This window comes from Bos grunniens, chromosome 8, assembly GCF_055505025.1.
Source record: "Bos grunniens cultivar Pamir isolate PY7600 chromosome 8, Bosgru_T2T1.0, whole genome shotgun sequence".
NCBI classification, from domain to species: Eukaryota; Metazoa; Chordata; class Mammalia; order Artiodactyla; family Bovidae; genus Bos; species Bos grunniens.
The window spans coordinates 102,863,032-102,880,345 of record NC_141172.1 but is presented as its reverse complement, the minus strand read 5'-3'; the positions used below and the strand labels follow the sequence as shown (position 1 = coordinate 102,880,345).

Sequence of the window (17,314 nt, the reverse complement as noted above, 5' to 3'; positions counted from 1 at the left end):
GGAGGTTTAGGAAAGGGGGTGCTGCGAGAAAGCCACTGGGAAGCCTGGGTGGGCTGCCGCATCAGGGCGCTGCTCAGAGCTTCAGAAGGACAGAGAGAGGAGGGCACCCAAGGGAGCTGGCCTGGCTGCCTGGCAGGCCCCCAGTGTAGTGTCTGGGCTCTGTCTGCACCTCTCCTGGGGTGGAGAGTGCCTTCCCTCCCCAGGCAGGCTTTCCACTCTGGACTGCACTGGAGACAGTGTGTCCAGACACGGGGTTTGAATGTGTCTCTGACAGCTCCCACTGATTCTTCAGAGTCACAGATGCCATCTGGAACTTGGCAAAAGCCACGGGCACCCTTCCTCAGAAAACGGATGGTACACACAACCCATGACATCACATAAATGACGCCAGTCCAGGCAAACCTGGGTGTGCTCCTTGGGGCCTGGGCCACCCTTCCTCCCCTGGGCCAGCGCTCAAGAGCAAGGCCCCGGGGGCCACGTGCTCTTGGGCCTCATTCGTCAGCTATCACTGACCCGGCTCTGGTGTCCAGGGTCACCCTGACCTCATCCGATGTCCCCTCGGGATGGACTCCAGCTCCATCACCCCCAGGCGACGTCTGCCTCTGTCCATCTCTACTCTCCAGTGCCCTGCTCCTGCCTGGATGACACGGCCCAACCCCAAGCCCAAGAAATAACGCCACGCACTGCCATCTTCCTAAAGGTCGTTTTATTGTAAAACCATAAATACAACACTGACATGAAATCATTTATTTAAGCAACTGATTCTCTCTAACCATTAAAAGGATGTCTTTTTGCCTTGGCATCAACCAACTGGGAAATAATGTTGCAAGAATTCAGGGGAGGAGGGTAGGGGGTGTTGAATTCTGGGCTGGGGCTTTTGGCGATTTAAGGAACCAAGTGGACCCTTCCTCTTCACCCTGGGAATGTCCCACTTTTGAACAAGAACAGACAGGTAAAAACAGCAACATTTAAACAGCTCAGTTTTAAATTTTATTACTTTGTAAAAAAATTTTTTTTTCTGTTCCTTTCCTCCATTTGACATCAGTAAAAGTTTTAAACACCACAAAACTGATTTGGCTATAAATGGAGAAACGGTACCCAAACCAAAATGAAACCGAAAACCCAAAGGACAAACAGAAAACCCTAAATAAACCCTCAAGTTTGGTCTCGGGGGTTTACAAATCACAAGAACCATCAACTCAACCCCCATGCAACGTGACTCCTTGCAGAGCTGTTGGATCCACACCAACGACACAGGAGATCGCAAACAACGTCTTTTGTTAATTAACACAGCAAGGGTGACACTAGGTAACTTTTTTTTTTTTTTAAATACAGTACATGGTACACAGGGTCCCAAGAAAACCCTGCACAAACCCCTTGTGGAGACTTGAGCCAAGCACTGGCTGTTTATAAAAATATTGTGTTGCTACAAAAGTATAAATTAATGCTACCGGTATTAAGAAATATTAAACACATAAAACTTATAAGGATTAAGAAAAATATTCATTAATACCTGTAGAAAACTCTGGCCTAAAAAAGATATTTTTTTGTGTGTTTCTTTTTTTTGTAAATTTTTTTTTTTTTGTATTTTTTTAAGATGACTTGAGTTTCTTGCACTCGAAGAGAGAGACACAGTCAGATGTGCCCATGGTATTGCCTAGAACGTCTTTAACTACTGAGAAAGGATGGGGGTGCACACACGCGGTTACTGAGCGGGGCCTGGGAGGGAGGGGGCACCAAGGCTTTCATAAGATTTACCTGATGTGAAAGAATCACCAATATGAAGTAATGGGGGAAAAAAAAGATAGGGTCATCAGAGAACAACTGAAAATAATTTATGCTCTTTAAAAAATATCTCTGCTTCAGGTGGTTGTACAAAATGACCTCCTGATGCTTGGAATCTGAATGGCCCTGGACACGCTGTCCAGTGGGTCTGGGAGCTTGCAGCCCCATGGGGCCCTCTGTCTCCTGGCTGGCGAGTTCCAGCCCTGTGCCAGTCCACGAGCTTGCTCACTGCTTTGGAACCCGGCTACCCCATCTGGGACCCCGTTTGGGTGGGAGGGAAGGGTCCTAGGCAGGGACCGGCTGGTACCTGGGTTGTGGGAAGAGCCCCCCTTCGGGTTGGCCTCAGACTCCATGGTCTCTGCCAACCTGGACTTCAGGAAGCGCCATAGGGATCCCAGGCCCCTGAGGTTGCGGACAAGGCTGGGCTGTGCCCCTAAAAGGAACTTTGGTTCGAAGAGTCGAAGGTGCCTGGTGGGACATGTGGGTCGGGAGGCCTTGGTGGGTCCTGATGCTGACACCCAACTGAAGACCTAGCACATCCTTCTCGGTACTGGAGTCGAATCTTTAAAGCAACACCCATGGTGGTGGCAGCGGTGGGGCCATGAATACACAATAGCAACCCGACGCCCTTCACCGTCATCAAAGCGGGAGCAGGTGCCTCTTTGCACAGAACCACAGGGCCCCTCTAGAGAACGGTGGGGCTCCACGGACTATAATCCTCAAACCCAAATGAGAGAGGAAGGGAAACAACAACTACAACAAGATCCTCCCAAAAACCCAGAGAAGGGAGAAGTGGGAGGGGAAACTCAAGAGGGAAAACACTGTCTCATTGGTTCACCATAACTGGCCTAGCAAACATGAGCCACAGTGACGAGTGGGCAGAGGCGGGGCCGGTGGGGCCCAGACAGGAGCCCCCCTCCCCACCTGCTGTCTCCAGGGGACAGCCTGAGCCTTCCTTACCTCTTGGTTTCATCTAAGCAGCGGCCTTTCTAGAAGCCCTCCTCTAGGTACATCCCAGGCACAGAGGTGCTACCACTGCTCCCCAGGCAAGGGCAGAGCTATGAACTTGCCCAGCTCCATGCGGGCGGGAGGAGACTTCCAGCTGTGCCCTGGATGCTCCTCACTCCATCTTTGCCAGCACACCTGTAGTCATGGCAACATCCCAGTACTGTCCCCTTCTGGGTCATTCCTCACGGGACCTCCCTTCTCCATCGGCATCCCAGGTTCGTTCCAAACCTTCCCTGTGAAGCTGTGGCCTCCCAGAGTGCCTGAGGCATCCCCAACAGCTCTTTGGGCTCCCACTTTCCAAAGAGTTTAGTCCAAGTTAAAGCACAAGCCTGGGTGACCCCTAAGGGCAGAGGGTCAGCTTCACGGTGGAAAACACGCCTTGCAGAGTTTTTCTCTGGTGTTTCTTGAAAGTACAGGAGAGAAGAGAGCAAGCTGAAGGACAGGAGGCTCACCAGCCTACAGAGCTGATGTCCGAGAGAGTCCTTCCCAGAAATCAGGAGAAGCAGAACCTCTCAACTGCATCATTGGACTGCTCTCTCCTCACCAGGAAACCACAGCACCCTTTTTCCAGCCAAGAGCCAAAGCCTGGATGCTAACCATGAAGCTGCCAGGCAGGGTGATGGCAGTGTCCTCACTCACAGGCACAGTAGGTGGTTTTCTATGCCGTGAACCCTGAAATGAAGAGTAGCCATAAGGAGCTTCATCTGATGGCCCCTCTGTTTCCTGGTCTCTAGCTACCATCTGGAGGGAGGCCTGGCTGGTGGACCTGGGCAGAGGGAAGAAGAACCATGTTGGCACAAGTCCAGGCATCCATTCATGACAACTGGGATGGCACGCCTGCTCTTGGAGCAGAGACCCCTTGGTTACTCCACATCTGTGGCACCACCCATAAGGCTATGGTCCTTGGCTTGGGCTATGGTGGCGAAGCTGACTGACCTCAGAGGAGGCAGGAAAACCCTGCAGAGCGGACGTGTGTTTTCTCCGCCTCCTTGCTGGGGTCCATGCATGTCAGCAGCAAGGCCCCTTATGTCCTGGGAATCACACACTTCTGGCAAACTGTGTCCAAGTCAGCAGGCAATTGACTGCCTTGAGCTGTAGAGTCCCATAGTGGTCAGTGCCACAGAACGGGGAGCCAGAAGACAGAAACTTTCTGAAGGTCCATGTCAGGGCAGGCACCAGGAGATGAGCTGGAAGAGCCGACCTCAATCCTTTGGCTGAGCTAGAATTTGGATAGGGTGGATATTGCTGGAGACAAGGGGCCAGTGGCTAGGCCTGTGAGATCTTTGGGTTTTATTAAGCTGTTCACTGCAAGGGGATCTGCAGTAGGTGAGCTGCCTGCGTGAGAAAGCAGACAGAGGAGGGGCACCTTGGTACAGCCCTTCCTACTGGCAACAAGAGTGTCTGAAGGACGAAAGACTGGAAGAGAGAAATGACTACCTGCGACCTTATGCCTGTTATCTGGATGAGGCAGTCCCAGGAGACAGCCTTCAGAAACCGAGTGGCACTCACGTCATCTCTGCAGAGTAAGCCAAGCCCTAAGGATCGAACTGAGGTGGAAAGGAGGGACAGAACAGGAGGTGACACGTTTAACTAGATACCTGGAATTTAGTAAGACTTCCTAGAAATTTCATGCTGGAGGGCAGACATCCCCGAGTTCCAAGGAGAAGGACGCTGATACTTGGGCTTGGTCCTGATGGCTTTGCAACACAGTGAAATGCCGACTTGTGGAGTGGCCCCTAAAATGAGGCAAGACCAGCACAGCTCCCCGCTCAAAAGCAGAGAGAAGATGGGCTCCGAGGCTTGACTCCTACCAACTACACAACACAGGCAGCTTCCACCCTCCTGTGTGGCTCAGAGTGCCAGGTCTCCCCGGCAGCAAGGCTGGAGGCCTTTGGTTGTAGGCATCTCACCCATCAGCAAGCCTGCAGCCCCCTTCTGGAAGGTCTCCCAAAGTCTCATCAAATAGCCTGTCAATGCTCCCATATACTATAGAATGTGACACGCGGTGACTGTCCAGTGCAGGTAAGAGGCTCTTCTGATGGTGTGACACCCCTTGGAAATGTGGAGTAAGTGCCCAGAACTTCTCCAGGAGAGGAAATGGCATGATGGTTCCTGAGACCATGGCTTGCTGCAGTGAACGTGGAAACGACCCTCTGGGATGCATTTCAGTGTGTCCAAGATGCAGAGGGTTAGTTCTCATGAGGCAAATTGAGCAGGCTTGGCACCCGGGACAGTGTTCTGGTCCATGATCCTAAGCCTTGAGTTTTTAAATTAACTTCCCCAACGTTACTGCCATGGACCGGGGAGCGGGGAGAGGGCTGTTGTACAGTGCTTTTTGAAATCGAGGTATCTCGCAGTTGAACAATGTTTTATTACTAAGGAGGGATGTGGTGGACTTGGTCAGCCCCCCAGGATGGTAGAATGTGCCTTTGCAAATGGTGCCCCCCGCGATGGTGGGCACCGAGGGGATACTGGATCACCAGTACATATTCACTGAGAGGTGGGGTGGGAGGCTGAGCACTGATCCTAACAAAACCACCTCTTGAGAGGGGAAAGGGTCACCCTGTTGGCATTTAGGCTAAGTGTGTGGAACCTAAACCGCTCACAGAGGAAGAAAAGCCTAAAACCATCTTTCACAGCATCAAGTTGAATGTGGCCTAATGCCATTCCACCTTCAAACATCCGTCATTTGGCCCGCAAGGCACCGTGCTCAACCACCGTCCTGGAAGGAGGGCTGAGGCTCATGTGGGGGACCCCCAGGGCCGTGGGCAGTGGAACTCCCAGAATCTCAGGGGTCCTGGGGAGGAAGAGGAGGTTGTGGGTCTGAGGTGTGATGGATGCGAACATGGATCAACTCAGGATTCCCTGCTGAGCCGAAGGGTCAGTGACGCGGCAAGTAGTGTAATGCACTCTGGGTACAGAAATCAGACATTCGCAGGACCAGACGCAGCGAGCCAGGAGGGCGGTCTTCCACTTACAGTCAGCACTCCTAAGCCACGTTTCTCTGTGGCTTCCACCAAATCCCACGTCTGCGAGACCTGTGACTCTAACACCTCTCCTGGTCTCCAAACAGCACAGCCAAGTTCACGGTCTTGGCTGTTTCAAATACAGGAAAACTGGACTGTACAGGGAAGGTTGATAAAAACCTCAGGATACTGAATACACCACTGAGATGAGCTAGTTTACAGTGTGACTTGAGGAACAAAAAGGGCAATCAAAAAAAAAAAACACAAAAAAACCCTCCAAAACATAAGTTATAGACATTCAGTGCCTCCTAGCAGAGTCTAAATCATATTTGAAAAAAAAAAAAAAAGGCAAAAACTGCTAAAATGTTAGGAAAAAATTATTAAGGAGTGGAGACAGTTATCTTATACTTCTTTGAAAATGTCTTTTTTTTCCTCTCTTATATTAAAAAGCAAAAGGTCAGCTTTATATTCTTAAAAGTCTCCTTTCCTGATTTGGGGAAATAGATAGGTGTGTTTCTAAGGCGGCTGCCCCCTGACACCCAGGGGTATCGTAAAGGCAGCAGCTCAATGCCCTGAAGGTGAACGAGAACAAAGTCCAGTGCAGAAGCTGTCCATCTGATGCAGTTTGGAGAATCCATGGCAGGGCAGCTGGGGAGGAGTGGGGTGTGATAGGGTCAGGAAGACTAGGGGCAGGGGTGACGGGCAGTAGGGGGACCACAGGGTGAAGGACAGAGAGCGTCAAGTCACTTCAGATCTCAGCTGCCTGAACATTTCACAACATCAGTTTGTACAATCTGCACACCTGAAAATGGAGTCTTTTAAAGCCCCCTCACTGAGAAAAGGAAGTGAAGCGTCTTCCCTCTTTCCCAAACACTCAGCTTTCCTGACACGCCCAGTTTAATGCACACGTGCCCACAAGGGAGCATGCATGCATGCACCAGGGGAGTATGTGTGTGCACGTGTGTGCAACACTTCGGCAGCCACGCAGATGAGCACAGAGCTGCCCGTGCACACACATGCACACTCACACTGAAAAAAAGCACTTAAGTTTCCAGGGGGCATTTATAATGAGGTCCACAGTGTTTAGAACTTAAATTCCTCTTCTTTGTTTACGACAGTGTTGTGTGGGTTTTTTTCCTTCTTCTTTGAACGTTCTCTTTTCTTTTTCTCTTTCGTATTTTTTTTTCAATCTGGAAGTCTTAAAGCATGTTGGATTTCAGAAACATGAGTTTGTTCATATCTTCTGGACTCAGCAGTCGCCTCCTTTTGATGAGAAGTGCTTGTTCACACATATTTACACACCCGCTCCTGGCCCCCACGGCCGGCACCGCGAGGAGCCAGAAGGCGAGCCTGGCGAGTTTCGTGTGCTTTTGGGTCACGCACGACCAGTACTGGAAGAGATCGGGGGTGGCCTGGAAGAGGGGCTCCTGCAGGTAATCGTACACTTCGTTCTTCCCGAGCCGGTCGTCCTCCTGGGTGGCAGGGTTTTCTCCGGGGGCGGAGCGGGGCTTCTTGGCTGCAGGCTCGAAGTCGGCCTCCTCAGTCCAGGACTCCTTGACCTCATTGATGAGCTCGCACACCTTGCCGATGATCTCCTCGTGCTGGTAGGGGGGGACGGGCCGCAGCTTTTGCTGTGGGTCCAGGATCATGGCCACCTTGTGCGCTGGGTGCACCTTGAAGTTCTCCTTGAGCGCCTCCAGGAAGAGGTGGCACAGCTTGCTCACGGTGCCCGCGTCGTTGGCCTTGGCCGTGAACAGCTTCTCCAGCCTGACGTAGGTGGGGAGCACCAGCTGCAGGGTGGGCTGGCTCTCGTTGCTCAGCTCGATGACTGCCTGCTTCACCGGCGTCAGGATGGCGGCCAGGTTGCTGAGCAGGTGCTTGTTGAGGCTCTGGATGAGGTTCATCTTCTTGGCCCGGCTGTAGAACTCGCAGATCTGCTCGTAGCGCTCGTGCACCAGCAGCAGCGAGTCCGTGACCGAGTTCCAGCAGGGCGGCGGTGAGGTCTCCTCCAGCGAGCCAAAGGTCTCCTTGGCGAGGCCGGTGGAGCCCGCCAGGTCCTCGCACACGTTGAGCAGCTCGATGACCTCGTGCATGCTGCGGGCCTGCAGCGTCCGCTTGCTCAGCACGCTCTGCACCACCGAGTTCAAGGCACAGGCTGAGCAGCGCAGGCACATGCCGGCCTTGGAGAAGGCGGAGGCGCTCACCCGGCAGTCCGTCACGTACACGGTCCTGATCTCCGACATCACGAACTCCGACAGCACGTTCTGCACCCAGTGGTGCACCAGGTCGCCGCTGTCGCGGATGTCCGCACCCTTCACGCCTAGCACGTAGCTCTTGATGTGGTTGCCCTCGGCCTGGTAGGCCGTGAGGATGTAGCAAGAGTCGGGGCCGACGCTCTGCGAGTGGCAGGTCACGCCGATGCCCAGGCAGGCGTTGCTGCCCAAGGCGCACGTCACCTTCACCTTCACCTGGTTGTACATGCGCGGCAGGTGCTTCAGCGCCAGCGTGTTGAAGTTGCCCAGGATCTCGGTGACCGAGAAGGCCCCGTAGCGGGCGCCGCTGTCCACCAGCGTCTGGGCCAGCTTCAGGAACTCCTTCCCGCTCACCACGCTCAGAGCACCCAGGTCGGCGCACATGACCCGCAGCAGCCGCTCTGCGATGTTCTGCCGCTCCTTCTCGGGGATCATGCTGTTGGGTGTCAAACCACTGGTCGTGGCTGGGGGGTGGGGGGACACAAAGAGAGGCGTGATTAATCCTGGCATTCTAGGCTTCTTGGTCTGGCAGCAGCCTAATACTCAAGCATCTAGTATTAGGAATTACGAAGTGATTTCATCTTGTGTGCAAACCGATGGTGGCGGCAAGTCTTTAACATGTGACAGTCTCCCGGGAATGAAGTTCTGTGATTGACTAGAAATGCCTGCCATGCCATGAAGTTCTGTGATTGACTAGAAATGCCTGCCATGGGCATGGGAACAGAGGGTAGTGGTATGTGTGCAAATATTTGCTGCATGCGCCATTCACCTCGACCTCTGAAGCTAACTAGTCTAACCAGTTCCTCAAAACAGAAACAGCCTCTGATACAGAAGGCGTTAGTGAATAAGATACCTGAGGCCACAGTGTCAGGAAAAAGCAGACCAGAGAAATTGTGCAGGGTGAATTCTAATTCTGATTCTGTCATGAATTTGTGTTCTCTGATCACAAAGAGATCAGGTCTCCCCAGGCCTCCTCTGTCCATCCTGTGAGGTCGGAATTCCCATCAACTAGGTCTCAGGTGTGAAAGTGCTTGGTAAACCGTTATGCGTGGTCTCGCATCATCATGGGAGGTACGGGGGTGGGGAGGGGGGCAGAGAAGCAGCGGGAGGGCTGGAGCAGACTTCCTCCAGTCCGCGGCGTCCGCCTGGGAAAGACCTACTGTTGTTGGCGCTGTTCCTCTGGGCTTGGGCCTTCCACTTCTCCTCCACAACAGCAGGGGGCGATCGGGACTGGTTGGAGGCAATGTTGTTTTCGTTGTCCGCTGTGGGCACAAAGGGGACAGTGTATTTCCTTGAAGTGCCAGAGGCCTGTCAGCTAACAAGGAGAGAACTAGAGCACGCAAGTGAAGATGAGACTGGTCTCTGGGACTCAGGCCCGGGTTCAAATTCTGGCTCCTTAGACAACTATCTGATGCCTGCAAAGCACCATTTTCATCACCTGGAAGAATGAAGATAATCCCACAATTGTTAGAAGGACTAATAAGAGATAACATAGGGAAAGAGCAGTGGGCACAGTGCCCAGCATGGAGTAAGCACTCGGGGAATGGGAAGCGCTGTGTTCTGAGTCTGGATGGGAGGCTCCCCAACACCCACAAGCACAAAGTTCTGAGACTGGGCAGGGGGTGCCCGTTACACCCCAAGAGGCAGAAAGCATCTCACACTCTTGCTTCTTTGAAGTGTGTCTTTTTAGTGTATTTACTAGAAACTTAATTAGATGAACACAACAAAAGCAAAGCCCTGTGTGACATCAAGTATACAATTCGCAGCCCCCTCGTTACATGCAGAAGGTGAAACTGAAGAGCACACGCAGGAAAGGATTTGCTCGGGATCACACAGAAAACCAGCAGCAGCGCTGTCCTGGGTGTGTCCTCCATGAATCCCCCTAATTTTTGTTGACCTGTACATTTACATTGGTATTCAGTTTTAAGTAATGGGCACACGCCATACTCTCCTATGCACAGTCAATTCTTGACATTTTTGTAGAGGTGTTTCTGAGTAGAAATTATCTGAGTTACATATTTGCCATCAGAAATGACCACACCATCTTTTACTGCACCATACTTTACCAATTGTTAACTACACCCTAGGTCCTGAGTTTCAGGGCTGTGCCATTTCCAGTATGACTATTCTGCTATGGACCTGTTTGCCCAATATTCTACTATTGTTTTTCTGTGCTCTTACATTGTTGTTGTGGGTGTACTTCCTTGAGACATCATCTGACAGGTAGAATCCACAACGTGAGACTATCAGTGGGTCAGCGGCCTCTGTTCAGCATCGCGACACTGTTCTTCCTTTCTTCTCAATTTAAGATGCCAGACCTTAGAGGTCAAGGCCATAATCTCCATACCTAGAGAAGAGACTTCTCCAACTTCTACATATTCACAGTCAGCCAGCTAGAAGACTCTGGGATGGGCATTCAAGGAATATTTTGCAGCCACTAGAAAAGTGGCTGTGTACCCTGGAGAAACGTGAAAATGCATAACATAATAAAAAGCACACCTAATCAGAATTTCATATGTATTTTTAGAGATATGCACTTTAAGCTCACAAGTCAAGGAATGAACAGATTTATGCATCAAAATCTATGGGGAGGGGACTTTCACTTCTGCCCATTAGGGATGCCCTACCATAGGAACTGCTCTCCAGCTGCAAACAACTAGTGATCACGATACAACTGCTTTCAAACAGGCAACCCGGGTTGTGAGCCCAGAAAAAGCAGCAAATGTGGTGCACTCTCTGACTGCCCTGCTTACTGCCTGGAGGCAGGGAACTGAACAAGCACAGTGGTCACCTCTAAGAGACAGAGATCAAAACTCAGGCAGAGACAGCTAGAATTTACAGGGAAAAGTACTAAGGCACAGGACGTGTCAGAAAGAGAGAGCTCTTGAGATTGTAGGGGGTTCCCTGGAGTCTTTGATGAAACTAATCTGCCTATTTCTGTTTAGACGATAAGTTGTGTCTGACTCTTTTGCGACCCCATGGCCTGTAGCCTGCCAGGCTTTTCTGTCCATGGGATTTCCCTGTCAAGAATACTGGAGTGGGATCCAATTTCCTTCTCCAGGGGATCTTCCTGACCAGGGATCAAACCTACATCTCCTGCCTTGACAGGTGAATTCTTCACCACTGAGCCACCTGGGAAGCCCAATACGTATGACCAAATTCCACAGGAATGGGGGAAGAATCATTAACATGCAGTAGGATGATAACTCCTAGGGTTACCCAGCTGGGGAAGTCACCCGGGCCCCCTCAACCAGAATGGAGAGACCAACATCAATGCACGAGAAACTGGACAGTCCCCTTGTATGCGTGTGTATATGCTACGTCACTTCAGTCAGCAACTCTGTCCATGGAATTTTCCAGGCAAGAACACTGGAGTGCGTTGCCATGCCCTCCTCCAGGGGATCTTCCTAACCCAGGGATTGAACCCATGTCTCTTGCGCCTCCTGCATCGGCAGGCTGCTTCTTTACCATTGGTGCCACCTGAGAAGCCCTGGACAGTCCCCTTATTATGCAGCTAAATTAGCCATAGATTAAGCACTGCCCTAGATCTGCCCTAATACATTTTAAGAACAAGCCTCAAATGTATTAAAGTGATTCCAAACTTAACAAACTGCAAGCCAAGTTTAATACTCTCGAAAAAAAAAAAAAAAAAACAGCACCCAACAATATGAAATTCACAATGTCATTCATCTAATCAGTACTGGACATTCAAAATAGTAGGCAAATATGACCTATAACCAGAAAAAAAAACCAAAACCTAATCAATAGAAACAGACCTAGGAAGGACAGAGATGATATATTTTGCCAATAAGAATCTTACAACAGCAGTTGTAAACATCATAAATACGTTCAAGATATGAAGGGAAACATGAATATCATAAGGAGAGAAATGGGAGATGTATAAAAGAGCAAACTAAACTACACTCATGTGGAACTTCTGAATATAAAAATAAGTGCTATAGGAAAAATACACTGTATGGGATAAAAACTAATTAGCTGCCACAGAAGAAAAAAAAAATCAGTGAAGTTCGAGACAGAGCAAAAAAAAATATCCAATGAAAACCAGACTGGGTAAAAGGTTGTAAATAAATAAATGGAGTATGGACAATATTAAGCAGTTTAACACACATATAAATTGGAGTCCCAGAAAAAGGGGGTGAGGCAGAAATGATATTTAAAGAAACGGCCAGAATTTTTCCAAATTGGATGAAAACCATAAAATCAAGTTCTAAAAGCTCAACTAACTCAAAGAAAACACCACCAAGGCACAGTATCATAATAAAATTGTTGAAAACCAATGGCAGGAACAGCCGGAGGAGAGGAAAAATTAAGTCCAGGTGAACAAAAATAAGATTAACAACACACCTAGCAGGCAACAGAACAAAGTTAGAGGAGAATGTCAATCTAAAACTCTAAGGGCTGCCCTAGATGAATGGATAAAGAAGATATCATAATGCAATTGATATAAATTATATTTATTGGGATATTACTCAGCTATAAAAAAGAATGAGGGACTTCCTGTGGTGTGGTCCGATGGCTAAGACTCCATGCTCCTGAGCCCAAGTTCAATCCTTGCTCCGGGAACTAGATCCCACATGCAACTTAGACCCTGTACAGCCAAATAAATAAATAAACATTAAAAAAATGAAATAATGCCATTTGCAGCAACATGGAAGGCCTTAGAGATGATCATACTAAGTGAAGTAAGCCAGACAATGACAAATACCAATATGATATCACTTACATGTGGAATCTAAAAAAACAAACAAAAAAAAGGATACAAATAAACTTATATACAAAATAGAAATAGACCCACGACATATAAAACAAACTTATGGTTACCAGAGGGAAAAAGGAAGGAGGGATAAATTATGAGTTTGAGATTAACATATATACACTAATATATACACATATATACATATATACACTAATAATACACTTCTTAATGAAAGTGAGTGGAGAGTGAAAAAGTTGGCTTAAAGCTCAACATTCAGAAAACGAAGATCATGGCATCCAGTCCCACCACTTCATGGGAAATAGATGGGGAAACAGTGGAAACAGCGTAAGACTATTTTTCTGGGCTCCAAAATCACTACAGATGGTGACTGCAGCCATGAAATTAAAAGACGCTTACTCCTTGGAAGGAAAGTTATGACCAACCTAGATAGCATATTCAAAAGCAGAGACATTACTTTTCCAACTAAGGTCCGGCTAGTCAAGGCTATGGTTTTTCCTGTGGTCATGTATGGATGTGAGAGTTGGACTGTGAAGAAGGCTGAGTGCCGAAGAATTGATGCTTTTGAACTGTGGTGTTGGAGAAGACTCTTGAGAGTCCCTTGGACTGCAAGGAGATCCAACCAGTCCATTCTGAAGGAGATCAGCCCTGGGATTTCTTTGGAAGGAATGATGCTAAAGCTGAAACTCCAGTACTTTGGCCACCTCATGGGAAGAGTTGACTCATTGGAAAAGACTCTGATGCTGGGAGGGATTGGGGGCAGGAGGAGAAGGGGATGACAGAGGATGAGATGGCTGGATGGCATCACCGACTCGATGGACGTGAGTCTGAGTGAACTCCGGGAGTTGGTGATGGACAGGGAGGCCTGGTGTGCTGCGATTCATGGGGTCGCAAAGAGCTGGACATGACTGAGCGACTGATCTGATCTGATCTGATCTGACACTAATATATGTAAAGTAGATAAACAACAAGGACCCACTGTATAACACAGGCAATTATATTTAATATTTTATAATAACCTATAAGGGAAAGAATCTAAAAAATAGATACGTATGTACATATAACTGAATCCCTATGCTGCACACCTGAAACTAAAGCAACATTATAAATCGGTTATAATTCAATTAAAAAACTACAAAAATATTTTAAAAATAAAATAATTAAAACTCTAAATCCAGTCATACTATCTTTCGCAAATGGAAATAAATAAGGGAAAAAAAATCAGACCTGCAACTATAAGAAATGCTATTATAAACAGTGCTGCGATGACCACTGGGGTACACGTGTCTCTTTCCCTTCTGGTTTCCTCAGTGTGTATGCCCAGCAGTGGGATTGCTGGATCATAAGGCAGTTCTATTTCCAGTTTTTTAAGGAATCTCCACACTGTTCTCCATAGTGGCTGTACTAGTTTGCACTCCCACCAACAGTGTAAGAGGGTTCCCTTTTCTCCACACCCTCTCCAGCATTTATTGCTTGTAGACTTTTGGATCGCAGCCATTCTGACTGGCGTGAAATGGTACCTCATAGTGGTTTTGATTTGCATTTCTCTGATAATGAGTGATGTTGAGCATCTTTTCATGTGTTTGTTAGCCATCTGTATGTCTTCTTTGGAGAAATGTCTATTTAGTTCTTTGGCCCATTTTTTGATTGGTTCATTTATTTTTCTGGAATTGAGCTGTAGGAGTTGCTTGTATATTTTTGAGATTAGTTGTTTGTCAGTTGCTTCATGAAATGAGTCGCCAGTCCAGGTTCGATGCACAATACTGGATGCTTGGGGCTGGTGCACTGGGACGACCCAGAGGGAGGGTATGGGGAGGGAGGAGGGAGGAGGGTTCAGGATGGGGAGCATGGGTATACCTGTGGTGGATTCATTTTGATGTTTGGCAAAACTAATGCAACATTGTAAAGTTTAAAAATAAAATAAAATTAAAAAAAATAAAAAATAAAAAAAAGAAATGCTAAAGGAAGTTCTTTAGGTATAAAAAAAAATGATACCAAATAAGAATCTGGATCTACAGAAAGAAAAGAAGAGTACCGGCAACTGTATATATATGAACATAAAAGATGTTTTCCCTCATTTTTAATCTCTTTAACAAGGTAACTGACTGCTCATTGGAAAATAGTAACAATGAAATGTGGTAATTACAAGTAGAATAAACTGTATGGCAATGATAATAGAAAGATTAGGAAGGGGATATAGAAGATTTTGTTGAAAGTTTTTCACACAATATACAAAGGGGGCTAATACCCTTTGAAGGTAGACTTAATAAGTTAGAAATGTATAGTGTAAAACTGAAATAAATCATTAAAAACACCCAAATTACCATTAATAAATCCATGGTAGAGATAAAAATGGAATAATAAAAAATTCTCACTTCAAAATAAAGCAAAAAAAATTAGAGAAAAAGGAAGAACAAATGAAACAATAAACAAATAGGAAAATGGTAGATTTAAACCCAGTAATACTGAAATCACATTAAATGTAAATGATATGATCTCCACATTCCAAATAAAAGTTAGAGAATGTCATACTTTAAAAAAAAACAAGAATCCACTCTATGCTATCTATAGGAAATCTATTTAAATATAAAGACATGAGTAAGTTGAAAGTAAAAGTTTAAATAAAGGCATACTCCACAAATAGTAATGAAGAGAAGGCACGACATGCATGTGGTAGTATTACAGAGAAAACAGACCTCAGAACAAGAAATATGACCCGGGGTAACGAGAGGCCCTGCATAATGGTAAAGAAGTCAAATCACCAAGAACACATAACGATCCTATGCTGTGTGCAAGTGGTAATGGAGCATCAAAACCACATGAAGCAAAAGCTGAGAAAACTGGACAAGAAACAGCAGACCAAACCTACGCCTGGAAATCTCAAGCTGTCTTCTCTCAGTGATTGTTACTCTCAGGAGAAAAGAAACAGACGGAATACAAATGAACAGACAGCGGCAGCATCAAGCAGCCCAATGTACACACAGTCGGATTCGCAGAAAAAGGAGGCAGGACAGAAAAACACCGAAATCATATAAAGTATAGTCTCTGACCGTAACTGAATTAAATTAGAAATCAATAACAAAAAGATAGTTGGAAATATTTCAACTATTTGAATATTAAACATCACACTTGTAAGTAACTCAGAGGCCAAAGAAATATTAGGGAGGTCAGAAAATGCTTTGAACTGAATACTAAAACATGCAAACCTCGGGTTTCAAAATTTGTGGATACATGTAAATGAATGTTATTTATAACATTAAAAGTTTTATTAGAAAAGAATAAAGGTTTAAAATCAGTGCCACAAAGCTTCAACACAAAGAGATATAAAGACTAAGTTTAAAGAGTAAGTTGAGTCTAACATAAACAGAAGGAAATAATACAGACAAAAGCAGAAATGAATGAAACAGAAAATGGATAAACACAATAGAAATCAAACTAAAAGCTAATTCTTGGTAGAAATCAGTAAAATTGATAACCCTTTAATAAGAAGGATTAAAAAAAGAAAAGAGAAGAATGTAAATTATTAGTAGTAGGAATAAAAGAGGGAGACATCACTACAGATGCTACACATATTAAAGGGATTAATGGGGACATGATTATGGGGACTTCCCTGGTGGTCCAGTTCTTAAGAATCCACCTTCTACTGCAGGGGACACAGGTTTGATCCCTGGTCAGAGAAGTAAGATCCCACATGCGACGGGCTAACTAAGCCCAAGCACTGCACCTAGGGAAGCCCTGCACGCTGTGAGTACTGAGCTCTAGCACTCTGAGACTGCACACAACTAGAGAGCCTGCGGGCTGCAACTAAGGCCTGATGCAGCCAAACAAATAAATATTTTAAACAATGATTATGAACAACTTTCTGCCAATAAATTCAACCATTTAAGAGAGGCAAAAAACAAACCTAAAAATATAAAGGCTCTAAGTTCACTTCAGAAGAAATAGGTAACCTAAATATCTCAAGTTCTGTAATTATTAAGAAATTCAGATCATAGCTCACATAATTTCCCATAAAGAAAAGTCCCGCATGAGTTGACTGCAAAGTTTGACCAAATATTTAAGGAAGGAATAATACAGATTCCAAACAAATTCTCCCAAAAATCAGAAGAGGAAAGATCATTTCCCAAGTTATTTTACAAGGCTGTCATTACCTCAATCCAAAACTAAAGAAAAAATTATAAGAAAAGAAAGTACAGGGACTTTCCTGGTGGTCAGTGGCTAAGACTCCACATGCCCTGTGCAGGGGGACCCCAGATTCAATCTTTGGTCAAGGAACTAGATTCTACTTACTGCAACTAAGAGTTTGCATGCCTCAACTACAAAATCCTGCTGGAAGGTCCTGTTTGCCTCGACTAAGACCAGGCGCTGCCAAATAAGTACATAAATAAATTTTTTTTTTCAAAAAAGAAAAGAAACTACAGACCAATATCCCTCAACATATACACAAAATGCTTAACAAAATACGAGCAAAGTAAATATAGCAATATATAAAAATAATAACACATCATGGGAGTTTCACTGCTGTGCCCTGGGTTCAATTCCTGGTTTGGGAATTAATATCCCACAAG

General features: G+C 46.5%; 1 protein-coding gene across 46 annotated transcripts in view; it reads right to left on the bottom strand.

Annotated features, from left to right (window-relative positions):
* Nucleotides 1-689: 689 nt before the first annotated feature.
* The window catches only part of ZNF618 (zinc finger protein 618), a 200,914-nt gene continuing 184,289 nt past the window's right edge, over nt 690-17,314 (bottom strand). For all 46 annotated transcript variants that reach the window (XM_086414570.1, XM_086414573.1, XM_086414571.1 and 43 more), the window contains 2 exons: nt 9,172-9,273; nt 690-8,475 (listed from right to left, as the gene is read on the bottom strand). In XM_086414570.1, the coding sequence (XP_086270696.1) occupies nt 6,959-8,475; nt 9,172-9,273 (1,619 nt within the window). In that variant the 3' untranslated portion in view covers nt 690-6,958. The remainder of the gene's footprint in view (nt 8,476-9,171; nt 9,274-17,314) is intronic.